The sequence below is a fragment of the Drosophila bipectinata genome, unplaced genomic scaffold, assembly GCF_030179905.1.
Source record: "Drosophila bipectinata strain 14024-0381.07 unplaced genomic scaffold, DbipHiC1v2 scaffold_58, whole genome shotgun sequence".
In the NCBI taxonomy this organism is placed as follows: Eukaryota; Metazoa; Arthropoda; class Insecta; order Diptera; family Drosophilidae; genus Drosophila; species Drosophila bipectinata.
Window position 1 is genome coordinate 252127 of NW_027222982.1, and position 27075 is coordinate 279201.

Below are 27075 nucleotides of genomic sequence, written 5' to 3' on the forward strand. Positions count from 1 at the left end.
GTATCAGCATAGCCAGGAGATTGGACTTCGAGGTGGTGAGCCGGTGCGTAGTGGCGGATTTGTTGCCATCAAGCGGCGTGTGCGTTGCCCTCAGCCAGTCTGGATCTGGATCGACATGGTGACATCTGTAAGATAAGAATGGGTGAGTTTTGTAGGGAGGGTATAGGTCTTCTGCCTTCCCTACGACATATCAGTGCCATGGTTTGAATCATCATTTGTCTATTTGCAGGTGTGAATTGGAATTATGGCTTCATGCCTGTTTCCAGTTTGGGTTTGGTTAGAAACACCGTGAGTGTGGCCATTTCAGGGTATTTCGGATTAGTTCGCCTCCGTCTGGGTATCCTGAGAGCATGGCTGCTGGACCAGACATCAGACGTTTTGATGCTGCTTCTATTCTGCAGGGTATAGAGCCAACCAGTTGAGGACCTATGTAAATGCCTGGGCGCTGTTTTCAGCCTGTTGGCCAAAGCAGAGTCAGCGTCACCAGGTGATTTGGTTTCGAGGTGAGAAGCCGGAGCGTTTTTGGCGAATTAGTTGCTGCCGCCAGCTAGAACTTGAACTGGTGCTGGGTAAGGATGATCATACTAAAACGTCAGAGCTCTGATTTAATTTGGTGTTATTTTGTTTTAGGAGGCCATCTGTCCACCGTGGCATTATATTGGGGCATAAAACTGTATCTGGCAGTGGGAGCCGGAGTAGTGATTATCAGGCAGTGTGCGATCATTCCGCTGCCTCCATCCATGTATCGAGGTGTAGTGCATTTGGTGAAGATTCGAGCATAACTGCCTGGCAGCTGATGTCGGCCTGGTGGCCAAGACAGGGTCTGCATAACCAGGAGGTTGGGCTTCGAGGTGGAGAGCCAGTGCGATGTGGCGGATTTGTCGCTTTCTGCTGCTTGTATTCTGAAGTAGGGTATAAAGCAGAAACAGTGGAGGTCCCCTTGTAACTGTCTGGACGTTGATCCCCTCCTGATGACCAGAGCAAGATCCGCATCACCAGCAGGTTTGGCTTCGAGGTGAGAAGGCCAGTGCGTTTTTGCAAATTTGCTGCTATCGTCAGCCATCAGTACCTTGGTTTAATTTGATGTTGTTTTTGTTTTAGGAGGTAAGCAGTCCATCTAGGCGTTGAGTTAGCGGCAAAATCTGCCACTGGCAGCATGCTAAGAGCCGAGGTAGTGTTTCCTGGCCGATGTAGCTGGCTGAGCGCTGATCACATCCGGATGGCCAAAGCAGGATCAGTGTCATCGGGAGATTTAGTTTCAAGGTGAAAGAGGAAGTGCGTTTGTAAGGATTTGTTGCTGCCGTCAGCTAAGTTGGATCTGGTGCGAGGTAAAATGTGATCATCTTAGCTTTGTGTTTACAGCAATAATCCAGATCTGGCAGCTAACTGGTGGCCAGAGCAGGATCTGCATGGGCCAGTGGATTAGACTTCGGGGTAGAGAGTCGGTGCGTTTTGGCGGATTAATCGCTGTAGACGGCCTATGCGTCTTCAGCAGTCAAGTTGGACCTGGATCGAGGTATGTCATGTTATATCGGTGGAGCAGTGTGGATCATGATTTCCTAAATTGCAGGGATATATAGGCAGCCTTGGCGATGTGAATTTGGATCCTGCTGGACCAGAAAAAGGGCTATTTTCCTGCTGATTTTATCATGCGGCAGGGTAGAGCACGAAACAGTGGAGGTCCCAGGTAGCTGTCTGGACGCTGATTTAAGCCTGATGGCCAAAGCTGGATTGGCGTCACCAGGGCGCCAGGATGTGGCTTTTCGGTGTGTGCCTTTCAGGGTCACAACTATGACTGATTTGCCGCTGCCAGAGCGGTTAGTCAGTTTATTTATTTACGTGACTATTGAACTCTTTACATGTCAAAGCCTTAAGTAAATATACATGTAAGGGCCGATTTCCGGCAGGGACCATAACATAGCTGGTTTTACATTGGGGCTTACATACGAAGTTTTAGAGGCATTTTGAATTTAAATACAGGTGAGATTGGCAGTCTGATTTTGATCAGCTGCTATATTGATATAAAGAAGAGGAAAACAGAGATTTTAAGCAATTTATGTATCAAAATATGTAAGTTAATAGTAGGATTGATAATAATTTGAGTAGGAGTTTGCGATTTAGAGTTCTAATTTGATTTAGCCTTATATGTTAATTTAGGTTTTAGTAGATTTAATTTAATATAAATGAAATAGCTTAATTTAGTTTTGTTTGTTTTTAGGAGGCGAGCTGTCCATCCTGTCGTTGTATTAGTGGAGAAATCTGAGATCTGACTGCACGCTTGAGGTGGTAGAATCGGAGCACATGATTGGATCGTCTGGAGGGTATCTTTCCTCTTCCGAGAGCCGGAGTAGTGATATTCGGGGAAGGGCGAACATTCTGCTGCTTCCATCCTATAGCGGGGTGTAGTACATTTGATGGAGACGAACGTAGCTGCCTGGTTGCTGACTTCGACCTGGTGGCCAAAACAGTATCAGCATAGCCAGGAGATTGGACTTCGAGGTGGTGAGCCGGTGCGTAGTGGCGGATTTGTTGCCATCAAGCGGCGTGTGCGTTGCCCTCAGCCAGTCTGGATCTGGATCGACATGGTGACATCTGTAAGATAAGAATGGGTGAGTTTTGTAGGGAGGGTATAGGTCTTCTGCCTTCCCTACGACATATCAGTGCCATGGTTTGAATCATCATTTGTCTATTTGCAGGTGTGAATTGGAATTATGGCTTCATGCCTGTTTCCAGTTTGGGTTTGGTTAGAAACACCGTGAGTGTGGCCATTTCAGGGTATTTCGGATTAGTTCGCCTCCGTCTGGGTATCCTGAGAGCATGGCTGCTGGACCAGACATCAGACGTTTTGATGCTGCTTCTATTCTGCAGGGTATAGAGCCAACCAGTTGAGGACCTATGTAAATGCCTGGGCGCTGTTTTCAGCCTGTTGGCCAAAGCAGAGTCAGCGTCACCAGGTGATTTGGTTTCGAGGTGAGAAGCCGGAGCGTTTTTGGCGAATTAGTTGCTGCCGCCAGCTAGAACTTGAACTGGTGCTGGGTAAGGATGATCATACTAAAACGTCAGAGCTCTGATTTAATTTGGTGTTATTTTGTTTTAGGAGGCCATCTGTCCACCGTGGCATTATATTGGGGCATAAAACTGTATCTGGCAGTGGGAGCCGGAGTAGTGATTATCAGGCAGTGTGCGATCATTCCGCTGCCTCCATCCATGTATCGAGGTGTAGTGCATTTGGTGAAGATTCGAGCATAACTGCCTGGCAGCTGATGTCGGCCTGGTGGCCAAGACAGGGTCTGCATAACCAGGAGGTTGGGCTTCGAGGTGGAGAGCCAGTGCGATGTGGCGGATTTGTCGCTTTCTGCTGCTTGTATTCTGAAGTAGGGTATAAAGCAGAAACAGTGGAGGTCCCCTTGTAACTGTCTGGACGTTGATCCCCTCCTGATGACCAGAGCAAGATCCGCATCACCAGCAGGTTTGGCTTCGAGGTGAGAAGGCCAGTGCGTTTTTGCAAATTTGCTGCTATCGTCAGCCATCAGTACCTTGGTTTAATTTGATGTTGTTTTTGTTTTAGGAGGTAAGCAGTCCGTCTAGGCGTTGAGTTAGCGGCAAAATCTGCCACTGGCAGCATGCTAAGAGCCGAGGTAGTGTTTCCTGGCCGATGTAGCTGGCTGAGCGCTGATCACATCCGGATGGCCAAAGCAGGATCAGTGTCATCGAGAGATTTAGTTTCAAGGTGAAAGAGGAAGTGCGTTTGTAAGGATTTGTTGCTGTCGTCAGCTAAGTTGGATCTGGTGCGAGGTAAAATGTGATCATCTTAGCTTTGTGTTTGCAGCAATAATCCAGATCTGGCAGCTAACTGGTGGCCAGAGCAGGATCTGCATGGGCCAGTGGATTAGACTTCGGGGTAGAGAGTCGGTGCGTTTTGGCGGATTAATCGCTGTAGACGGCCTATGCGTCTTCAGCAGTCAAGTTGGACCTGGATCGAGGTATGTCGTGTTATATCGGTGGAGCAGTGTGGATCATGGTTTCCTAAATTGCAGGGATATATAGGCAGCCTTGGCGATGTGAATTTGGATCCTGCTGGACCAGAAAAAGGGCTATTTTCCTGCTGATTTTATCATGCGGCAGGGTAGAGCACGAAACAGTGGAGGTCCCAGGTAGCTGTCTGGACGCTGATTTAAGCCTGATGGCCAAAGCTGGATTGGCGTCACCAGAGCGCCAGGATGTGGCTTCGAGGTGAGGGGCCGGTGCATTTTGCGGATTAGTTTCTGTCAGCAGCTAAATTGGAACTAGTGCACGGTAAGGATGTTCGTACTTCACATTTGTGCTATGGTGTAAGTTTTATTTATTTGGTTTCAGAGGCAAGCTGTCTGTCTTAGTTTTATACCGGCAGCAAAGTCCGGATCTGGGAACGAGCTGTGAGTTCGGAATATGCGGTGCATTGTGCTTGTGATAGGAGCAAACTGCCAGGCTGTAGGTTTCAGTCTAGAATCCAGAAGAGGATCTGCATGAAACAGGAGTCTGGATTTTAAGATGGGAAGCCGGTGTGTTGCGGCGGATTTGTCTCTACATACAGCCCATGCGTCGCCATCAGCTAAGTTAGACTTGGATCTAGGTTGGTCATGTCGTATTGGTGGAGCGGTATGACTCATGTTTCCATAATTTCAGAAACCAAATTGGCAACCTTTGCGGTGTGGGATTTGAATAGGAACACCGTGGGTGCAGCCACTCTAAAGCGTTCAGATTAATTCGCTTTATTCTGAGTATCCTAAGAGTCAGGCCTGCTGGACCAGAGGATGGACGATTTTGCTGTTGCTTTTATTCTGCGGCAGGGTAGAACATGAAGCAGTGGAGGACCCGTAAAGCCACCTTGACTCTGATTTTAGCCTGATGATCAAAGCGGGATCGGCATCGCCAGGACGCCAGGATTTGGCTTCAAAGTGAAAAGCCGTTTTGACAGATTTGTTACTGCCGTCTGTTAATTTTTTTTTTTTTTTTTGTCTTTTTTAAATAGTGTTTTATTTGGTTTTGAGTTTTGGCTTTGACAGATTAGATTTTATTTCAGACAGATTCGGAAAGACAACCGCCGCCGCCGGCTGTAAATTCTCTTGTGGGGGCCTAGGCTTGGAGAGACTGCTGAGGTATTACCCCGAGGGGCAACTTTTGTCCCAGCAATCTCTCCAAAGAGCATACATGACGGGAGAAAGGCGGAATCCCGAAAAGAGTTCGTGGGATCGAGCGAAGAAACGGATCCCACGCAGCAGTCACTGTTACTTGGCAACATGGCGCCAAAGAAACATGTTGACAACATGTTGATACATTGCGGGATGGGGGCAATGTCTTCCCTCGCAGCAGTCACTGTTGCTTGGCAACATGTTGATACATTTCGGGATGGGGGCAATGTCTTCCCTCGCAGCAGTCACTGTTGCTTGGCAAACATGGCGCCAAACAACATGTTGATACATTGCGGGATGGGGGCAATGGACTCCCTCGCAGCAGTCTCGGCAATGTGGCGCTACGAAACGTTCACAGCGGTCTTGGCAACATGGCATGAGAGTTCCCTCGCAGCAGTCTTGGCAACAAAATTTGAAAATGGGTCCCAGGGCGGCATCGATAAATCACAGGGCTGGGTGAAAAGCGCATGACGGGTGGCAACGCTCTCAAATACATGCAAAAGAAATTGCCAAAATACAATATCGTGTGCATAAAATTTAAATAAAAATGACAATGGAAACATGCAATCAAATAGATGGACAAGTACTATGGTCCCCTTCATCATTAAACATGGGATGGAGACGCAGCGGTGGTGGTAAGTAATTTTTACTTTCTTATTGCTCACGTTCTTCCTCTTCCTAAGGTTTGTTTACATTTCAGGTGGCCGCAATTATCCAGGAAATATTCCAACTGGGGTAGAGAGACGGCGTTGTTAAGTGGGCAACAAAGTATTGTTGCGTTAACATGGCAGAGAAAACCCTTAATTCCCTTATCCTTTTACAGGTACAGTGCAGCATAAAAAACATCGGGGAGCAGGTAGCGCCGAGTAAGGAGCCACGTAATAGCACGAGTCCGGGGTAATCCTTTGCCAAGTTTTTTTGTTTTTTTTTTTTTTTTTTTTTTTTTTTTATCTTTTATCCTTTTTTATCCTTTATTATCTTTTTATAATTTACATCATTACTTTACTCTACTAGGCTGCTTTCCCTACACACGTCGTTACTCTACTGGGCTCGCCGCGCTACTCAACGGCAACTACCGCAAACCTTCGCTGCTCTACGTTCGCTTTAGAGAGAGAGCTCGAGCACACGTCCGACCCGACCGAGCGCCAACAAACAACTATGACTCGGTGGGGAAGGTCCTTGAAAAACTGGCAGAAGGCCAGGATACTAAGGATAGAGAAGCCAAGGTGAGCGGTAGCCAGTTGCAAAAATCAAAAATCAATCTAAATGCTGCGCAGCAGCTACTGAGGTTCCGATCCAGCATCATCAGCCACTATACTACTTTACAATTACTTAGTGGGCTATTGTTTATAAGAATGGCAAAAATCAAAAATCAAAAATTGTCCTTTCAAATGTCCAAATACGCGCACGTCAACAACCCAACCAACCAAGAACAGCGTCCCATTACCATAATTATTCGGCAACTTTTTTGCGCTGTCTCGGAAGGCGGGTGAGGACTCACAACGTTAGGCACGAGAAATATAGACTTAAGGATATTAATTATACAATTTAAATGGAATTCAATTACGTTACTCTATTACGGCTGACGTTAAAAATGATCCTAGTTAAACATTGGCAAAATAAAAATACAAAAACAAAAATTAATTATATGTTTAACCTAATCCAACGAAGAAAGCCGGAACGGAGCTGTTGCTGGGGCACAACAGGACACTGGACTATTAGTGCCAGAAGGGCACTGGGGACCGCGTTCATCGGCAGCCAAGGCACACGGGAGGCGACATCTTCTATTTCAGGAACGCGCGATGCCGCCAGGGGGCCATGACGCTCTACGGAAGGCGCTGGCAGGTTCAATGGCGGGGGCGTTCCGGTCGCGGCAGAAAACATTGGAGGGTCGTCCCTTCATTGCCAACTAGGATGCTCGGAGATCCCCCTTGGGCCGACGCTGTACTGCGGGGATTGGCCAGGGGAGCAAGGTAGGCTAAAATCCGACAATTGTGGGTCTAGTTGGCGCTGTGGTGGATGGCAGAGAAAGTCCAGGTAATCCAGAAATCCCTCAAAGAATCCAGGTAGCTCCAACGTGGCCGGTACATTGGAGGGTCGTCTCATCACTCCAATCCGGGTAAATCCATGATCAGTCCGAGATCCCCCTTGGGCCACATGTGTGAAAATTAGCCAGGGGATCCAGGGTAGGCAGATTTCCATCATTGTCGAGGCGCTCCAGGTGAATGGCGAATTGGCAAAATGTCCTAGTATGTATTGTGCCAATTTTCCACGCAGATCCAAGTGTATTGGAGGAGGTTGATTCCAGGTGTGGCCAGAAACATTGGAGGGTCGTCTTTTCACTCCATGTAATGTTGCTCCAAGATCCCCCTTGGGCCACGAAAGGGTATGAAAATTATCCAGGGGATCCAGGGGTAAGTCACTAGGCAGGGACTATGAAATGGCGCACTAATTGGATGGCGGGAAGCTCGTAATGATATCCCACAGTAAATCCAAATGACTCCAGTAGCAAAAGCATTGGAGGGCCGTCTCGTCGCTGCGTCGATGATGCTCCGAGATCCCCCTTGGGCCACCAGTTTTGAGTGGGTAAACTGAGGGTCCAAGGTGGGTAAAATTCCAGTAGTGACGAGGTGCTCCAGGTGTTGTGGGAGTTGGCAAGAAATCCAGGTAACTTGCGAGTTTCCAGGCTGCTCCAGGTAAATCCAGATAGCTCCCGAGGTGGCCATAGACATTGGAGGGTCATCTCATCACTCCAAAATGTCGTTCCGAGATCCCCCTTGGGCCACGGGTTGAAAATTGGCCAGGGGATCAGGGTAGGCGAATTTCCAACGTAGACAGGTCCTCCAGGTGTTGTGGAGTGTTGGCAAGAAATCCAGGTGTGGATCTTGCGGGTTTCCAGTTGCTCCAGGTGAATCCAGGTAGCTCCAGGGTGGCCGTGACATTGGAGGGTCGTCTCATCACTCCAATAGATGTCGTTCCGAGATCCCCCTTGGGCCACGGGTTGAAAATTGGCCAGGGGATCAGGGTAGGCGAATTTCCAACGTAGACAGGTCCTCCAGGTGTTGTGGAGAATGGCAAGGTGTACAGGTGAAAATCTTGCATATTTCCAGTAGCTCCAGGTGGATCCAGGTGAATCCAGGTAGCTCCAGTGTGGCCGTGACATTGGAGGGTCGTCTCATCACTCCATATATGTCGTTCCGAGATCCCCCTTGGGCCATGATTGTATTGGAAATTGGCCAGGGGATCAGGGTAGGCGAATTTCCAACGATGACAGGTGCTCCAGGTGTTGTGGAGTGTTGGCAAGAAATCCAGGTACGCATCTTGCATGTGACTGGCTGCGAGTATGTGTTGAGCAGCCAATTGAGATATCTGCCCAAATAACATCAGCAAAGGCAAGCCATCTGGAGAGTGTGGCTTGTATCCAGGTTATTATGGCTGACTTAAATTTCCAATTGGAGTTGTGCAGGGATCCAGAAAGTATAGTTTACTTTTGTCAGTAGGCTGGGATCAGCAGTCAGTTAAGTGTGATTTGGTCCATTGGAATGGCATCTGGAATCCTGAGTCAGTCGGCATCAGATATCCATGTTTAACGTTGAGAACCAATGGAGTAATAGGCTGATATCCAGGTGGTGGTATTTTCCGGATGAAGCGATGGCTGAGATATTAGGCAGCCAGGCAGGTAAATTTTTGATGAGTACCAATTTAGATCGCTGTTGGGATTATAGTAAGTATGGTTGTTCGTCAGCTGCTGGGATGCCAGGTAGGTACTATTGAACTGATTTCCAGTTGAGAGACCTTAGCTGGAATACAGACAAGTACAAAGATTAGTAAGATCTAAATATGAAAGTAATTAGAGTCTTAGCTGTGATCCAATTTGGTTCGTTTTTCATCGGTGACTGGCATCCATGGATATTAAAATAAGCGAGGTCCAGATGTATGAAGTGGCTGGAGTCCTGGCAGTATAGTTGATCATCAGTATTTGGCATTCAGGTAGTGATTTTAAAACCAATTGGGATAGTGGATGGCACCCAGGTGCATATAGTTGGGCGTCAGTAGTGGGAATCCAGATAAAATTGGGTTCCAGACAAAACGATGACTGGCATCAAGTTAAATAAAAAATAAACTAGATCCAGATATCAGCAGTTGGAGTCATGGCTGTGGTCCATAGAATAATTATTCGTCAAAAGGTGGGATCTAGGTAGAATTGGGTTCCAGGCATAAACAGTAGCTGGCATCAGGTTGACTAAAATAAACTAGATCCAGGTATGAGTAGTCGGAATCCAAATGGTAAAAATTATTCGTCAGGAGGTAGAATCCAGGTAAAAATAAAGTTCCAGGCAAAAACGGTAGCTGGCATCAAGTTGAATAAAATAAACTAGATCCAGGTGTAGGTGGCTGGAAGTGTAGTTTAGATCCAAATGGAATAATTATTCGTCAAAAGCTGAGGTCCCAGTAAAAATTAAGATCCAGACAAAACAAGCTGGCATCAAGTTATAGTTATAGCTAAGATCCAAATGGGATAGAAGGTGCCATCCATGTAAGTATAATGATAATAAAATGGCCAATTTATTTTATTTTTAGACAGCCAAGATCCATTATTCATATTTGTATATTGCAGCGGCTAATTTTCCAAAGTCCATGGAATTTTTTTTTAGGAATATGTAAAGTCCCTCGTTGCTGGCCAGGATCCATTGCACATATGCCCATAAATTCAGGCAGCTATGTACATACTTGCTATTGGCTGTATACATACGTTGGGGTAGGTTACGTATGTACATGTAAAATACCCATATTTGTTGTGTTTTAAAATGCGGCAACTAGTGGCTAATTCTGTTGTCAATTTTAAAGATGGTTAAATTAGATTAATGCCATTAAATTGTGTCACTTGTTGCTGATTTGGGTCTATGAAAACATATGCACATACATTCAGGCAGCTGTGTACATACTTGCAGGTGGTTAAGTACGTACGTTGAGGTAGGTTATGTATGTACATGTAAAATACACCTATTTTGGTGTATTTTGGATTGCGGCAACAAGTGGCTAATTCAGTTGTCAATTATAGATGATTCAGGGTGAATTTTGCCATTAATTTGTGTCCCTCTTTGCCAGTCTAAATCCATTTTACATATGCAGATACCATCACACAGCTATGCACATACTTGCAGTTGTTTGTGTACATACATTGGGGTAGGTAATGTATGTACATACATGTAAAATGCCAATGTTTTGATGTATTTTTAACAGTGGCAGCAAGTGTCTAATTCAAATGGCAATTTTATTGGTAATTCAAGTTGATTAAAGTCATTAATTTATGCCATTTTTAGTTGACCCGGGTGCCCATAAATTCGGGCAACTAAGTGCATACTTGCTGTTGGCTGTGTGCATACGTTGAGATAGGTGATGTATGTACATATGAAATACGCATGTTATGATGTATTTTTTTTTTTAACTGTGCAAGAGTGAATAGTTAAAATGCCAATTTTTATGATGATTAGAGGTGATTAGTGCCATTATTTTATGTCCCTTGCTGTTGGCCCAGATCCATGGGTCGTATACGCATACATTCAAGCAGTTATGTACATACTTGCAGGTGGCTGTGCACATACTTAGGGGTGGGTTTTGTATGTACGTATGAAGTGCACATATTTTGTATGTTTTGCTGCAGCAGTTCGCTGGTCCAAGTAGCCATTAGTTAGTAGAAGATTAGCGCCAGTATAACCCAGGTTGGTCACAGACTGAGCCAACTGGGAGTGAGCCAATAGAGAGATGAAAAATACTCAGGAGAAGTGGATGGCAACGTAATCTTATATTATAATAATATTTTAACAAATAATAGTATGATTCTCTCTCTTCATTAGAGAATGGCAAAAGTGGCTAAAACTAGGATTAATGGTAATTAACAAAAACGGATGGCATATTCGGCCAAGTCTACTCCTCGTCATGGAGCTTTAATAAAGAAAAATAAAAAGAAGAAATAATACGGGGATTCTGGTCCCTAGTCCTTGTCCAGGTCGGCACTCATTTGTTGTCGTCTGCTGGCCCTTCAGGAATGTCCATTTTACTTATGGAAATGATCGTGGCGAAACATTCAAGTAGGGCGCCTAATGTAGCGTACGCCGTATTGAGCCTGAACATGATATCACGTGGAAATTCATCTGAGTTTGGACCATCAGTATTCGGCAAATAGGCGGTGGCGGAGATGCTCCGCATTCTCTCAATAACCTGCTGACAAAGCGTTTTCTTGTCTGGTCGAGCAGGGCCTGGGCTGGCGTCCGCCGCAGCGCTCGGCATAGGCGGTGGTTCCTGGGCCGCTTGGGTAGGCTCCTGGGCTGGTTGGGCTGGTTCAGTGGCCGCTTGAGTTGGTTCCTTGGCCTCTTGGGTTGACTCTTGGGCTGCTTGAGCTGGTTCAATGGCCGCTTGAAGTGGTTCCTTAGCCGCTTGTATAGGTTCCTGGGGCGCATTTAATAATTTCTGTGGCGAATGCGGTCTTGAGGCCCGTCGACCACCAATGCCAGCCATTTCACGTTCGGCCATCAAGCTTTGAAGATGCTCCGCTCTCCTTTTGCGACGTTGAAATTCCGGGCATCCTTTGTAAAGGGCCACGTGCCGACCCCCGCAATTACAACAGCGCGATGGGTCAGCACGGGTCTTGGTACAAGTGGTGGTCGCATGAGGGCGGGCGCACTTCATGCAAGTGAACGGGCGCCGACACGTTTCAATGCATGCCTGCGATGGGCACCAATAGGACTGTTTCCGCTGCTAGAGCGGGTACAGCTTTTTATTTGTTTAACATACAGTAATTACTTATACTAATACATTTTATACAAATATTAACTAATATAGGAAGCAATTAACAACAGGCTTATATATATAAATGAATCACTAACAGTCATGTAAACATTCAGGAACAAAATTTAGATTAACATTAAAGAATAATACAGATGGATTTACTGGAGTAATTTAAATTTATACAGATTTAATATAGAAAATTAATATAGACTAAGAAAATAAAATCCAAACTTCGACCTGAATCCTGGAGGCCAAATCAGAGGTCAGAGAGCTGGGATAGTGAAGTTAGAATTGGAAAGCCAGTACACCACGGCGAAGTAGTTGGTTGGGAGATACCACAGGAGTAAAAAAAAAAAAAGATTAGGTATCCAATACTCAGAGATTGAAGATTAGGTAATTAGAATTCACAGATGAGGCCAAGTAGCATGGTCGCATAGGATTAACAGCAGTATAGATGTGTAACAGATTCATTAAGTAGAGGCAGCAGATTCGTGATAGTAAACATATAGAGCATTGAGTGTAACGTCCAGGCAGTGATTTACAGTCCTGAGGGCCAAGTCAGTGATCACAGACAAGGAGGTAGAGAAAGTATTGGAAAGCCAGTGCGCCAAGGCGAAGTATCAGGATAAGACATCTAATAGCTGAGTCAAATAGTTAATAGCCAGAAGAGGGTACCTGAGATTATAGAGAGTAGTTAAAAAGAGAAAGGTATGGTTTTGCTGCCTTTCCCGACAAATCAGTGTCATAAGTATCTTATTAGTTTGAGTTTGCCTGACCAGTCAAGGGTCAGATAGTGTTTCCAAATCCAAATGCTTAGCAACAAGTTCCTGAAATAACTGGGAACATTGTTTCCAAAAAGAAATCCAAATTCTATGAATATAGTGTATATTGGTCTCATTCTAACAGCAGAGTAGAGGGCATAGGTTTGTATATGTGAATGGCACGAAGAAGAAGAAAATTTTCCGTGGCCATTATTGTTTACATTTGGCAAGCAGGAGGCGTGAAAAGTAAAATATTCATACTTATATTGGATTTGTGGAAGCATGACAAATATGTTGTGGCTAATTCCTTTATTATAATTGTAATCCAGTAACAGGAGTCAAGGGTCCTTGGCGTATCCAGCCATATCATCATTGAAGTGGACAGACAGCCTTGGTAATACAGGTAGGTGAATAGATGATTTTGATTTCTTTATTCCAGATTTGGCCAGATTAATCTTGGGTTCATGAGTCAATTCAAATTGAGGCCGAGAACACAAGATGCACCCTGGCAGCGACTACATCACAATCCCCTGCAAGAAGCCGCAGGGCAAGCAGCTCACAACACAATTGGAGCACTGTTTTGAATATGTCAACAATGCACAGGATGACTATTGGTTGGTGTTCCAGACAGTAAATACAGCCAGATTAATATTGAAGAATGTGGACACTGAAGAGCTACTAGTGGAATCAGAGAGACAGCATACGAATTATTTGAAGAAGGTATAGTAATTATGTTTTTCCTGTATTAATAAGATTTGATAATGGTTTAAAACATTTACAATTAGCAGAAACTAACTGGCTGACCCATCAACAAAAGCTGCTAGAGCAGGTGGCGAAAACACACCCGGAAACAGTGAAGTCATGAACAAGCACTTCCAGGATGTTCCGATCAAATCCTGATTTCTGGAACCTTCCCCAGCACGCAGCAGCACCACAAAGGAGTCCAGAGACAGTGGAATCTCAATCAATCACTGAATAATACTGGCTAATTCCTGATTTGCTGTGCCGATTACCAGCAGATAGCAGCACTATTAAGAGTCCTCCAGAATAATTTATTAACCATAGCGTCGAAGGATGCATCAAGTGATCCCATTCCGGTTTAAGATGCTCACTTTTCACTCAGATTATTTATTAGATCCAAATTCCTTGTTTTAAATCAAACTATTGTTCAATTTAAAAATATGAGAAAGCAGGAGATGATTTATTGTCGTGAAAGTAGCTGCCGCAGTGGAGGAGAATATTTGTTAATTTGTTCTGTTTGAATCCTTGTTTTAAGTTAAACTATTGTGTAATTAAAAATATAATAAAGTAGTAGATGATCCAGAAAAGTAAAACGGTTGCTGTTGTTGTGGGAGTGGTTTCCACAGTGGAAGAATATTTGTAAATTTGTTCTATTTGAATTTAGGTATATCCAAGCAAGGCTGCCAGTCTGCCGCTGAGTTCAGTGCGTGCTTCGACAACAGATTTAGTATTGCGCAGGTCATGTATGTCTAACAGATTTAGTATTGCGTAGGTCATGTATGTCTAACAGATTTAGTAGTTTTACAGGTTTAGAGTTTTCTAAATTAGTAATTGCGTGAATTCAGGTTAGAATTGGCTGCATACGGTAAGTAAAAGTAATAACAGCAAGACATCTATTTTCAAAGAATTATTAGATATTAGTAATATTGTGAACGTGGATTTGAATTGAGTCGAGAGTGCAGAAATTAACAGGAACTTGGCAAGCCTGATACAATTAGAAATCCTATATAGTTGTGGCAAAAAATGGAAGCGCCAAAGTAGACACTCATTTTCCTGGAATAAAAATTTTTAAGCAGAACATCAGCCAGGAAAACGCAACTGCTAATACAAGTGATTCCACCAAGGCACGCAGATGAGAAATGCAAAATGTTGCAAAATGAACCATTGAATAAATCAAAGTATTGTTTTGAGGAGTAGTTTTTATAAAGTATTGGGTATATATTTATGTTTTTAATTAAAGAGTAGTTTATAATGGATTAAACATATGTTTGTATTTTAAAAAAGAATATAAAAGTTAGAATGGATCCATGTTTTGGAAAGTTTTGACCAATTTCGTTAGGGAATCTACTTTCTTAGTGAGTTTCTTGACGATCCGATTACTGCGTTGGACAGCGCCAAGCAGGTCCTCTTCCAACGATGAATCCTCAGAAGAAGACGCTCCAAAAGAAATATCCGAGTTTTTAAAGGCACCAATTCTGTACACGAATGCATCATCCGATGAATAGCTAGAATCCAATTGGGCCGATGCAGGCGACCGGCGAGAGGGTTTCAGAAGTTTGAGTGCCCGGCAGGATATCCTAGGTGGAGATTCAGCCAGGCAGGAAGATGGACTCGAGATGCGTCGCTGCGGTGAAGGGCAGCTGGAGTCAGGTTTAATGGTGTCAGGTGTCGAGGAAATTCGGCGAGGTGGCTTGGAAGATACAAGAGCATGTCGGGACGTAGTTGGAGGCGACGGTGATCTGCGGGATGGTGAGTTGGAATCATGACGGCGAGGCGTAGAGTGGTCAGGGCCAGTGTGGGCTGACATGAGTGACCGGCTAGGTGTCTTTGGGAAATCAATCATTCGGACTGATGTTGTGGGTGGAGACGAAGTACGATGAAATGATGAGTAATTTTCACAGCGCTGAGGTGTGGGGTGGGTGGAGCTGACTTGGGCGAGTATTTGGGCCCAGCGAGGTGGCTTTGTTGAATCAGTTTTCCGGCTTGGCGTAGTTGGTGGTCGTGAGGATTCGCTAGACGAAGAGTCAGAATCGTGGCACTGAGATGGCTTTGCTGCTTCGATTGCATGACGAGAAGTTGTCGGTGGAGACAAGGATCGATTGGAGTCAAAACGACGAGTCGATGAACTAGTGAGCCCTTGGAGATCGTTTCGAGCAGGCAGCGGGCGATTGGCCAAGTAGCATTCCAATGCTTCTATGAATACCTTGCATCCCCTAAAGTTGGCAACGTGTGCGCCGCCACAGTTCACGCATTTGGGGGTTGCAGATTTTGGACGATCGCAGCACGTTGAGCGGTGAGGGCCGGCACATTTAAGGCAGGCGTAGTCACGGAGACAATAGTTTTTGGTGTGCCCGTATCTTTGGCAACGATGGCACATGTTGGGTTCGTCTCGCTTCCGCTGGCGCTCAATGGAAATACGCCTATCTCCAAGCTTGGTAATGGCAAGAAAAGAGTCAATCCGCTCCAAATCAAAGGGCGTCAGTGCGATGACGAAGATGTCCATTGGTGTACCGTCACGATATGATTTGAGGTTTTTTATATAACAAATAGTGAAGTTGAGTTTACCAAACTCTCTTTGTATATGAGAGATGGAAGTGTCGTGACGAAGCCCACGGATAATGAATCGTCGGTTGGTATTTGATTGATGGAAGAATGAGTGGGCCTGCAGACCAGCACTGTACAGTTTAGATAGAACTCGAGAGTGTTCTTCTTTTGTGTCACAGCTAATTTTAACTCTGTCCCGATTAATGCAGAGAACTCCGTGCTGCCGGTTCAAAGGGCGACGAGGATTTAGGAGTCTTCTAATGTCATCTACGGAGGTGACATTGTAAACGATGATTGGTGGAATGAAGACCTCCTGGTCAGTGAAAGTGGCCATTACTGGGTCGTATTGGTACTGCACGAGAAATTTTGCGTCTGAATACAAATAGGGTTTGCGAGCGAATGGAGGGCAAAGCCAACATGAAAAAGTAGAGTTGTAGCTTAATGAAATAAACTACGCATTAGAGAGATGTAAACGAGAACAAAGAGCGAGACTTTTAGAGAGAGAGTAAGTACAGTTGACATGTATATATGACATGCATAGATCCTTGCGTGTGGGAGTTATTCATGGATTAAAAGAGAGACAGTGAGAGAGCCAGCAGTAAGGTATGGATCATCAGCATAAGTATTCATAAGAAATTCATGTAAGTAATTTGTAATCAATTTAGTAGCAGCAGATATAGCATTGTTAGATCCGCTCAGTTTATAAGGGATTAATTCCATATTCTGTAGTTGAGTCATAGGCATACAGGAGGTCAATGTTATAAAACTTACAATGATTCATATTATAGAATATCCAGTGTTTATTAAAAATGGTTTGTTGGGATAAAACATTAATTGTCAACAGCTGAGGGCAGCTTGGGGCCAGCAAAAATTGTTTGAAAGAGAGTGATGAAAGAATCCAGTTTCTTACCCAACTCCCCTACAGAGGACACACTCTGTTTCATTAATAATAAAAGGTCATCATTTGCTGGCAAGGGAGTGGTCCAATAATTTTGAGGACGGCCCGTTGGAGTAGTTAAGGCTGCATGAGTTTGTTTTGGGTGGTAAGAGCCCTCAGGTATGAGTGATTGACTGGCATTGGAGGTGGTACGCATAACATTATTTTGGTTGGAAGCAGGTTTGTTATGAGTGAATCGTTGCTCTCTACTAAGCTGTTGTTTTTCAATGCATGCCTGCGATGGGCACCAATAGGACTGTTTCCGCTACTAGAGCGGGTTCAGCTTTTTATTTGTTTAACGTACAGTAATTACTTATACTAATACATTTTATACAAATATTAACTAATATAGAAAGCAATTAACAACAGGCTTATATATGTAAATGAATCATTAACAGTCATGTGAGAAATGCAGGAATGGATTTGGAATAACATTAAAGAATAATACAAATGGATTTACTAGAATGACTTAAAATTTATACAGGCTTAATATAGGAATTTCAGTTGACTAAGAAAGTGGAATCCAAGCTACGACCTAAATCCTGGAGGCCAAATCAGAGGTCAGAGGGCTGGGATGATAGAGATTGAATTGAAGAGCCGATACCCAATGGCAAAGTAGTTTGTTGGAGGCTACCGCAGAAGTTAGGAGATTAGGTATCCAATAGATTAATAAGACGCAGATGTATATAAGTGTATCCGGGCAACTTGGTGGTTTAGAATTAACGGCAGGAATATAGAAGTCACAAAAGATCGCTTATATGTAGTAATACAGATAAATTAACAGATTCATAAAGTTATAGTGGTGGGTTCATAATTGAGTTAGCTAAATGAAAAGTATATTGACACATTAAGCATAGCATCCAAGCGGTGATTTAAAGTCCTGAGGGCCAAGTCAGAGGTCACAGCACGAGGAGGTGAAGAACGTATTGGAGAGCCGGTGCACCAGGGCGGAGTATCAAGATAAAACATCTCCAAGAATAGAGGGTACCTGAGATTTAAGGAGAAGTAAGAAAGGAGAAAGGTATGGCTTTACTGCCTTTCCCGACAATCAGTGTCATAAGTATCTTATTAGTTTTGAGTTTGCCTGGCCAGTCAAGAGCCAGATAATGTTTCCAAATCCAAATGTTAAGCAATTCAATGCATGCCTGCGATGGGCACCAATAGGACTGTTTCCACTACTAGAGCGGGTACAGCTTTTTATTTGTTTAACATACAGTAATTACTTATACTAATACATTTTATACAAATATTAACTAATATAGGAAGCAATTAACAACAGGCTTATATATATAAATGAATCACTAACAGTCATGTAAACATTCAGGAACAAAATTTAGATTAACATTAAAGAATAATACAGATGGATTTACTGGAGTAATTTAAATTTATACAGATTTAATATAGAAAATTAATATAGACTAAGAAAATAAAATCCAAACTTCGACCTGAATCCTGGAGGCCAAATCAGAGGTCAGAGAGCTGGGATAGTGAAGTTAGAATTGGAAAGCCAGTACACCACGGCGAAGTAGTTGGTTGGGAGATACCACAGGAGTAAAAAAGAAAAAAGATTAGGTATCCAATACTCAGAGATTGAAGATTAGGTAATTAGAATTCACAGATGAGGCCAAGTAGCATGGTCGCATAGGATTAACAGCAGTATAGATGTGTAACAGATTCATTAAGTAGAGGCAGCAGATTCGTGATAGTAAACATATAGAGCATTGAGTGTAACGTCCAGGCAGTGATTTATAGTCCTGAGGGCCAAGTCAGTGATCACAGACAAGGAGGTAGAGAAAGTATTGGAAAGCCAGTGCGCCAAGGCGAAGTATCAGGATAAGACATCTTGTTGTCTTTGGATAAGATTGTTTCCAAAAAGAAATCCAAATTCTATGAATATAGTGTATATTGGTCTCATTCTAACAGCAGAGTAGAGGGCATAGGTTTGTATATGTGAATGGCACGAAGAAGAAGAAAATTTTCCGTGGCCATTATTGTTTACATTTGGCAAGCAGGAGGCGTGAAAAGAAAAACATTCATACTTATATTGGATTTGTGGAAGCATGACAAATATGTTGTGGCTAATTCCTTTATTATAATTGTAATCCAGTAACAGGAGTCAAGGGTCCTTGGCGTATCCAGCCATATCATCATTGAAGTGGACAGACAGCCTTGGTAATACAGGTAGGTGAATAGATGATTTTGATTTCTTTATTCCAGATTTGGCCAGATTAATCTTGGGTTCATGAGTCAATTCAATTGAGGCCGAGAACACAAGATGCACCCTGGCAGCGACTACATCACAATCCCCTGCAAGAAGCCGCAGGGCAAGCAGCTCACAACACAATTGGAGCACTATTTTGAATATGTCAACAATGCACAGGATGACTATTGGTTGGTGTTCCAGACAGTAAATACAGCCAGATTAATATTGAAGAATGTGGACACTGAAGAGCTACTAGTGGAATCAGAGAGACAGCATACGAATTATTTGAAGAAGGTATAGTAATTATGTTTTTCCTGTATTAATAAGATTTGATAATGGTTTAAAACATTTACAATTAGCAGAAACTAACTGGCTGACCCATCAACAAAAGCTGCTAGAGCAGGTGGCGAAAACACACCCGGAAACAGTGAAGTCATGAACAAGCACTTCCAGGATGTTCCGATCAAATCCTGATTTCTGGAACCTTCCCCAGCACGCAGCAGCGTGCGGTTGCTGTTGTTGTGGGAGTGGTTTCCACAGTGGAAGAATATTTGTAAATTTGTTCTATTTGAATTTAGGTATATCCAAGCAAGGCTGCCAGTCTGCCGCTGAGTTCAGTGCGTGCTTCGACAACAGATTTAGTATTGCGCAGGTCATGTATGTCTAACAGATTTAGTATTGCGTAGGTCATGTATGTCTAACAGATTTAGTAGTTTTACAGGTTTAGAGTTTTCTAAATTAGTAATTGCGTGAATTCAGGTTAGAATTGGCTGCATACGGTAAGTAAAAGTAATAACAGCAAGACATCTATTTTCAAAGAATTATTAGATATTAGTAATATTGTGAACGTGGATTTGAATTGAGTCGAGAGTGCAGAAATTAACAGGAACTTGGCAAGCCTGATACAATTAGAAATCCTATATAGTTGTGGCAAAAAATGGAAGCGCCAAAGTAGACACTCATTTTCCTGGAATAAAAAATTTTTTAAGCAGCACATCAGCCAGGAAAACGCAACTGCTAATACAAGTGATTCCACCAAGGCACGCAGATGAGAAATGCAAAATGTTGCAAAATGAACCATTGAATAAATCAAAGTATTGTTTTGAGGAGTAGTTTTTATAAAGTATTGGGTATATATTTATGTTTTTAATTAAAGAGTAGTTTATAATGGATTAAACATATGTTTGTATTTTTTTAAAAAAGAATATAAAAGTTAGAATGGATCCATGTTTTGGAAAGTTTTGACCAATTTCGTTAGGGAATCTACTTTCTTAGTGAGTTTCTTGACGATCCGATTACTGCGTTGGACAGCGCCAAGCAGGTCCTCTTCCAACGATGAATCCTCAGAAGAAGACGCTCCAAAAGAAATATCCGAGTTTTTAAAGGCACCAATTCTGTACACGAATGCATCATCCGATGAATAGCTAGAATCCAATTGGGCCGATGCAGGCGACCGGCGAGAGGGTTTTAGAAGTTTGAGTGCCCGGCAGGATATCCTAGGTGGAGATTCAGCCAGGCAGGAAGATGGACTCGAGATGCGTCGCTGCGGTGAAGGGCAGCTGGAGTCAGGTTTAATGGTGTCAGGTGTCGAGGAAATTCGGCGAGGTGGCTTGGAAGATACAAGAGCATGTCGGGACGTGGTTGGAGGCGACGGTGATCTGCGGGATGGTGAGTTGGAATCATGACGGCGAGGCGTAGAGTGGTCAGGGCCAGTGTGGGCTGACATGAGTGACCGGCTAGGTGTATTTGGGAAATCAATCATTCGGACTGATGTTGTGGGTGGAGACGAAGCACGATGAAAAGAAGAGTAATTTTCACAGCGCTGAGGTGTGGGGTGGGTGGAGCTGACTTGGGCGAGTATTTGGGCCCAGCGAGGTGGCTTTGTTGAATCAGTTTTCCGGCTTGGCGTAGTTGGTGGTCGTGAGGATTCGCTAGACGAAGAGTCAGAAACGTGGCACTGAGATGGCTTTGCTGCTTCGATTGCATGACGAGAAGTTGTCGGTGGAGACAAGGATCGATTGGAGTCACAACGACGAGTCGATGAACTAGTGAGCCCTTGGAGATCGTTTCGAACAGGCAGCGGGCGATTGGCCAAGTAGCATTCCAATGCTTCTATTATATGCTTCTTGCATCCCCTAAAGTTGGCAACGTGTGCGCCGCCACAGTTCACGCATTTGGGGGTTGCAGATTTTGGACGATCGCAGCACGTTGAGCGGTGAGGGCCGGCACATTTAAGGCAGGCGTAGTCACGGAGACAATAGTTTTTGGTGTGCCCGTATCTTTGGCAACGATGGCACATGTTGGGTTCGTCTCGCTTCCGCTGGCGCTCAATGGAAATACGCCTATCTCCAAGCTTGGTAATGGCAAGAAAAGAGTCAATCCGCTCCAAATCAAAGGGCGTCAGTGCGATGACGAAGATGTCCATTGGTGTACCGTCACGATATGATTTGAGGTTTTTTATATAACAAATAGTGAAGTTGAGTTTACCAAACTCTCTTTGTATATGAGAGATGGAAGTGTCGTGACGAAGCCCACGGATAATGAATCGTCGGTTGGTATTTGATTGATGGAAGAATGAGTGGGCCTGCAGACCAGCACTGTACAGTTTAGATAGAACTCGAGAGTGTTCTTCTTTTGTGTCACAGCTAATTTTAACTCTGTCCCGATTAATGCAGAGAACTCCGTGCTGCCGGTTCAAAGGGCGACGAGGATTTAGGAGTCTTCTAATGTCATCTACGGAGGTGACATTGTAAACGATGATTGGTGGAATGAAGACCTCCTGGTCAGTGAAAGTGGCCATTACTGGGTCGTATTGGTACTGCACGAGAAATTTTGCGTCTGAATACAAATAGGGTTTGCGAGCGAATGGAGGGCAAAGCCAACATGAAAAAGTAGAGTTGTAGCTTAATGAAATAAACTACGCATTAGAGAGATGTAAACGAGAACAAAGAGCGAGACTTTTAGAGAGAGAGTAAGTACAGTTGACATGTATATATGACATGCATAGATCCTTGCGTGTGGGAGTTATTCATGGATTAAAAGAGAGACAGTGAGAGAGTCAGCAGTAAGGTATGGATCATCAGCATAAGTATTCATAAGAAATTCATGCAAGTAATTTGTAATCAATTTAGTAGCAGCAGATATAGCATTGTTAGATCCGCTCAGTTTATAAGGGATTAATTCCATATTCTGTAGTTGAGTCATAGGCATACAGGAGGTCAATGTTATAAAACTTACAATGATTCATATTATAGAGTATCCAGTGTTTATTAAAAATGGTTTGTTGGGATAAAACGTTAATTGTCAACAGCTGAGGGCAGCTTGGGGCCAGCAAAAATTGTTTGAAAGAGAGTGATGAAAGAATCCAGTTTCTTACCCAACTCCCCTACAGAGGACACACTCTGTTTCATTAATAATAAAAGGTCATCATTTGCTGGCAAGGGAGTGGTCCAATAATTTTGAGGACGGCCCGTTGGAGTAGTTAAGGCTGCATGAGTTTGTTTTGGGTGGCAAGAGCCCTCAGGTATGAGTGATTGACTGGCATTGGAGGTGGTACGCATAACATTATTTTGGTTGGAAGCAGGTTTGTTATGAGTGAATCGTTGCTCTCTACTAAGCTGTTGTTGGAATTTATTTAAATGATTTTCAGCAGGGTTACGTGTGTTTGGAATATGGATTGACTTGTTAGAAGGGTTATTAAATGTGACTCTTTTTCCCAAATCATGTTTAGTATGAAAGGGGTTAGCATTATTGAGTTTAGGTTGGTAGTTAGGCGAAGTAGCTGCCCTATGATCACTAGGGGACCTCTGTGAATCCTTATTGTTTCCATAATTAACATCAAGTTGCTGTTTTGAGGGATTCTGTGGTAGTTGGTGATGCTGTTGTAGATTATTATCATAGTAATTAGGTTGAGTATTAGTACTGATTCTGGGGCGACTGGTGGCAACATCAGCTCGGTAAGCTAAGAGACGGGATTTGGCCTCCTTAAATACAGAACAACCTTTGTAACTGGCAACATGGCCAAGTCCACAGTTTGCACATTTTGGATTGGAAAAATTTATACTTGCACAGTCAGTAGTTGGGTGGTTGCCTGCACACTTGAGGCAGACAAAGTCACGACGGCAAAAATTCTTGGTATGTCCAAAGCGCTGGCAGCGGTGACACATGGCTGGTTCCATTCTTCGTAATTGCCTCTCAATTGTAACTCTTTGATTACCTAACATAGTAATAGATAATATTTTTCCATTCGAGTCATCTAGGGACGGTGCAAGTTCAACTTCAAATAAGTCAAGTGGTTTATGGCTGCGGCGGTGTTTAATATTGTTAATATATCGAACAGTGAATCCCAGATTGTTAATGTGATTACGGATTAGATCATAAGGAGTGGAGTGATGGAGTCGACGAATAATTACTCTATACCCGCGATCAGATTTGGATTGGTGTGTGTGGATTTCTTTCTTTTCAGACTCTAGTTGATTCATAATTAGTTGGTACGTAGTGGAGTTTTTGCACATAATTTTAATACGGTTTCCATTAAGAGTAGTAGTGATAAAGTTTTTCTCCATAACACCAGGAATGGAGTTGATAGAGTCAAGAAGGGGTTGGATGGTGGTAACGTTATAAAGGAAAATAGCCGGGATTTTATCCTCTGAATCACGAAGAGATGACAATCTAAGTAGTTTAGCAGCATCCTTGCTGGTGGAGGGTCCATCATGAAGAAAATTAGCCGGGATTTCATATTCGGATTTACGGTTGGTGAGAGAGTTGGATTCCTTAGCTGAGTTTTTATTCATGGCAGGCATATTAGTAACATTTGTATTAGCATCCAGTAGAAGATTATCACGAGAGGTTGGGCCTTTAAGAGTATTCTTAGAAGAGCTTCTGTTATGGTTAGAAGTACCACGTCTGGGGCGCTTACGCAGAGATAATGATAGTGGGAATGATTTTTTCCCTCTTACTGCACATTGGTCCTGGTTTACCAATAAGCAGGGAGAGTTCCCGAGAAATTTTTGGAGTAGATGTGGATAGCGGATCAGTGTTGCATTCCATGTGGTCAGCATCCGAAGTCTCCATTTCAGTGAAGTTTTCCTGATTCAAAGAGGCTGGATTATTAATAGCTGTGCAGTCACTTGGAGCCGGGTTAGAGCCAGAAGAGAACCAGGAAAGCCTAGGTGATGTAGTGACACTTTTTTCAAAGGAACTAGGGGAGCTGGCAATGGACACTGATAGTGCATCCACATTTCCATTAGAGTTGACTCCATCTTCTTCCATGTTGAGATCCACTTTGTTATTAATGCTGGGTTTAGTGGTAGCAGCTTCCATCTTTTCACGTGCAATACACAATTATGTAAGGGATGGTAATATAATGGTGCAATTAAAATGTAATGATGCAGTAGGATGGAGTGATACGGTGTAATGAGATGGAACTATAAGGAGTATTGGTGGCGTTTGATGTATTGGTGCAGTGGTGAGTTTACCAATACAATGAAATATGATTGTAATGGGAAATAATGTAAGTGTAGTAATGTATGAAGTAACTGGCTATATGTATACTACTACACGCACACAATAGCTATTAGAGTAGTATATGCAAATAAAAATTCCACGTGGTACAGTATTTTATTTTTTTTTTTTTTTTTTTTTTTTAAAATAGTTAAAAAAAAAAAAAAAAAAATTTTGTTGCAAGAATTTAGAATTAGGAGCACTCACTAATCAGAGGATTAAGATAGTATATTTGTCACAACATATATGCTATATTTGATTCAAATAGGGTTATGGTCAAATATATGCACTTGGCGGATTCAGGGTGCAGGTGTAGATTAAGCACAATAATAAGTGTTTTCACGTAAGCAAGAATTAGCCACAGTCGAAACTAATGTATTAACTTTTCTTTTTCAATGCATGCCTGTTTTTTCAATGCTTTCAATTTTCAATTTTTTTCAATGCATGCCTGCGATGGGCACCAATAGGACTGTTACCGCTACTAGAGCGGGTTCAGCTTTTTATTTGTTTAACGTACAGTAATTACTTATACTAATACATTTTATACAAATATTAAATAAAGGTACGAAGCAATAATAAACAGGCTTATATGTAAATGAATCACTAACAGAAATGTAAACATTCAAGAACAAAATTTGGAGTAACATTGAATAATAATATAAACGGATTCATTGGAGTGACTTAAATTTATACAGGCTTAATAAAAGATGAATACAAAATCAGAATTAATTAAGTTATAAATTATTTCATATGAATTTAGCGTCCAAGCGCCAGCCTATAAACCTGGTGGCCAAGCAGAGGTCAAGCGCCAGGAGAAAGAAATGTGAAGTGAAAAGCCGGTACACAGCAGCGGAGTAACAAGATAGTAGCTGCTTCTAAAGCTAGGACACAGGTGCAAACAGGAATCACAAGTGAGCGTAAACATAAATAGGCAAGATATATAAATAACATTGAATAAACATATTTAAGGAGTCAAGAAATTTGTGGAATAATAACTAAGTAGTAGCTGTAGAATAATGTAACGTAGCAGCGGCGAGTCCATTTTTGTATGAACGTAGCGTCAAGGCACCGACCTATGTTCCTGGTGGCCAAATCAGAGGTCCAGCGTCGAGAAGATGGGGAGTGTATTGAAAAGCCGGTGCTCCAGAGCAGAAGAAATTCATAGACATCTGTAGTTTGAATTCGTCAGGGATGAGTGAAGGAATAAAGTCACATATTGATGATTTTTGTTAATGGCTTTAAGAAGATAGAGTAGTAGCTGAATAAAATAAGGTATTAAAATTTTTTATAGTATTTTATTCGAACGTAGCGTCCAGATGCCGTCTTGTGTTCCTGGTGGCCAAATCAGTAGTCCGGCTCCAGAAGGAAGGAAAGCGTAGTGGAGAGCCGGTGCACCATGGCGGAGTAGCTGGGGTTCCTCCAGAGAGTTCCTCAGAAGAGCGGCAGCGATGTCAAGATTTAGGAGTCATCTAGTAGTTTGGAGTCGCAGGTGGGAAAGGTATGGCTTTTCTGCCTTCCCCGACAATCAGTGCCATGGAATTTTTCTTTTAATTTATTAATTATTAGCTGGCCAATCTGGCAACAGCGCACAACACCGATGTTTACAATTTTATTCTGATATGCAAGTAAGCATATTAGCTTTTAGGCATAGTAGTAGAAAAGTAGGAATCACAGTAGTAGTAAATCGGATGGCAATAGCAGCAGAGTATTAAAACACTTATCAGCAGTTTGGAATCAAAGAAGAGGTTGGATGGTAAATAATACCATTTGGAATTTCGAACACAACTTTAATTTTACTTGGCACTGCTAACATCCAGATATAGTAGTATGAAATTCGAAAACTACTTTTGATTAAAAATTTGTAATTTATTTATTATTATGTGACGCTGTTGGTTCTGGTTGTGCAGTCACATTTGATTAAGTAGTTGTATAAGTTTCGAAAACTACTTTGAATAATTACACTTATTTTCTGGGACGCTGTTTGTTTTGATAGCACAGTCACTTGTTGAGAGCTTATTAAAAAATTTAACAAATGATCAGACCGCCAGCTATTTCGAATCCGTATTGTTGTAGTTGCTCCTTTTATTTTCAATAAGAAAAATAAATGGTCGGACCGCCAGTTTACTGAAGATTTAATAAAAAAGACTAGATCACAGCAAAAACAGAACACAGCGAAGAATAATATTGAATAATGACTCTTATTATTGAAATCATATTGTTGTTATTGCTGGATTCAGCTAGGTGGTGGCTTTTTATTTTCACGAGAGATTAAAAAGCTTTGATGAGGCTGACGAAGTATTAGTGCAGCTTGATGTATTCACATATTCATATAGAGATGCATTATCAGAGAGATCAATCCACATAGTATGAGTAATGCAGCGTGGTGGTTAGCAATTGATTGATGTGTTGGTGCCATAAAATGTATGA

At 42.7% G+C, this 27075-nt stretch overlaps 1 protein-coding gene and 2 long non-coding RNA genes across 4 annotated transcripts; 2 read left to right on the forward strand and 1 right to left on the reverse strand.

Annotated features, from left to right (window-relative positions):
* The first annotated feature begins 237 nt into the window (after positions 1-237).
* LOC138927698 (uncharacterized) lies at positions 238-1712 on the forward strand. The gene is made up of 5 exons (XR_011444178.1): positions 238-569; positions 631-1015; positions 1102-1328; positions 1383-1516; positions 1571-1712. It is a non-coding gene; the product is annotated as an uncharacterized lncRNA (long non-coding RNA).
* Positions 1713-4997: 3285 nt separating this feature from the next.
* Positions 4998-6723, forward strand: LOC138927702 (uncharacterized). Of its 2 annotated transcripts, none has more exons than XR_011444182.1 (4): positions 4998-5806; positions 5872-5939; positions 5995-6068; positions 6186-6723. It is a non-coding gene; the product is annotated as an uncharacterized lncRNA (long non-coding RNA). The 2 variants fall into 2 exon arrangements; XR_011444183.1 differs by having other exon boundaries at positions 5872-5927.
* An 8033-nt stretch (positions 6724-14756) lies between these two features.
* On the reverse strand, positions 14757-16340 carry LOC122321827 (uncharacterized). Its single transcript, XM_043212798.1, has one exon. It carries the CDS (start codon positions 16338-16340, stop codon positions 14757-14759), a length of 1584 nt encoding a protein of 527 aa, XP_043068733.1.
* Positions 16341-27075: the final 10735 nt, after the last annotated feature.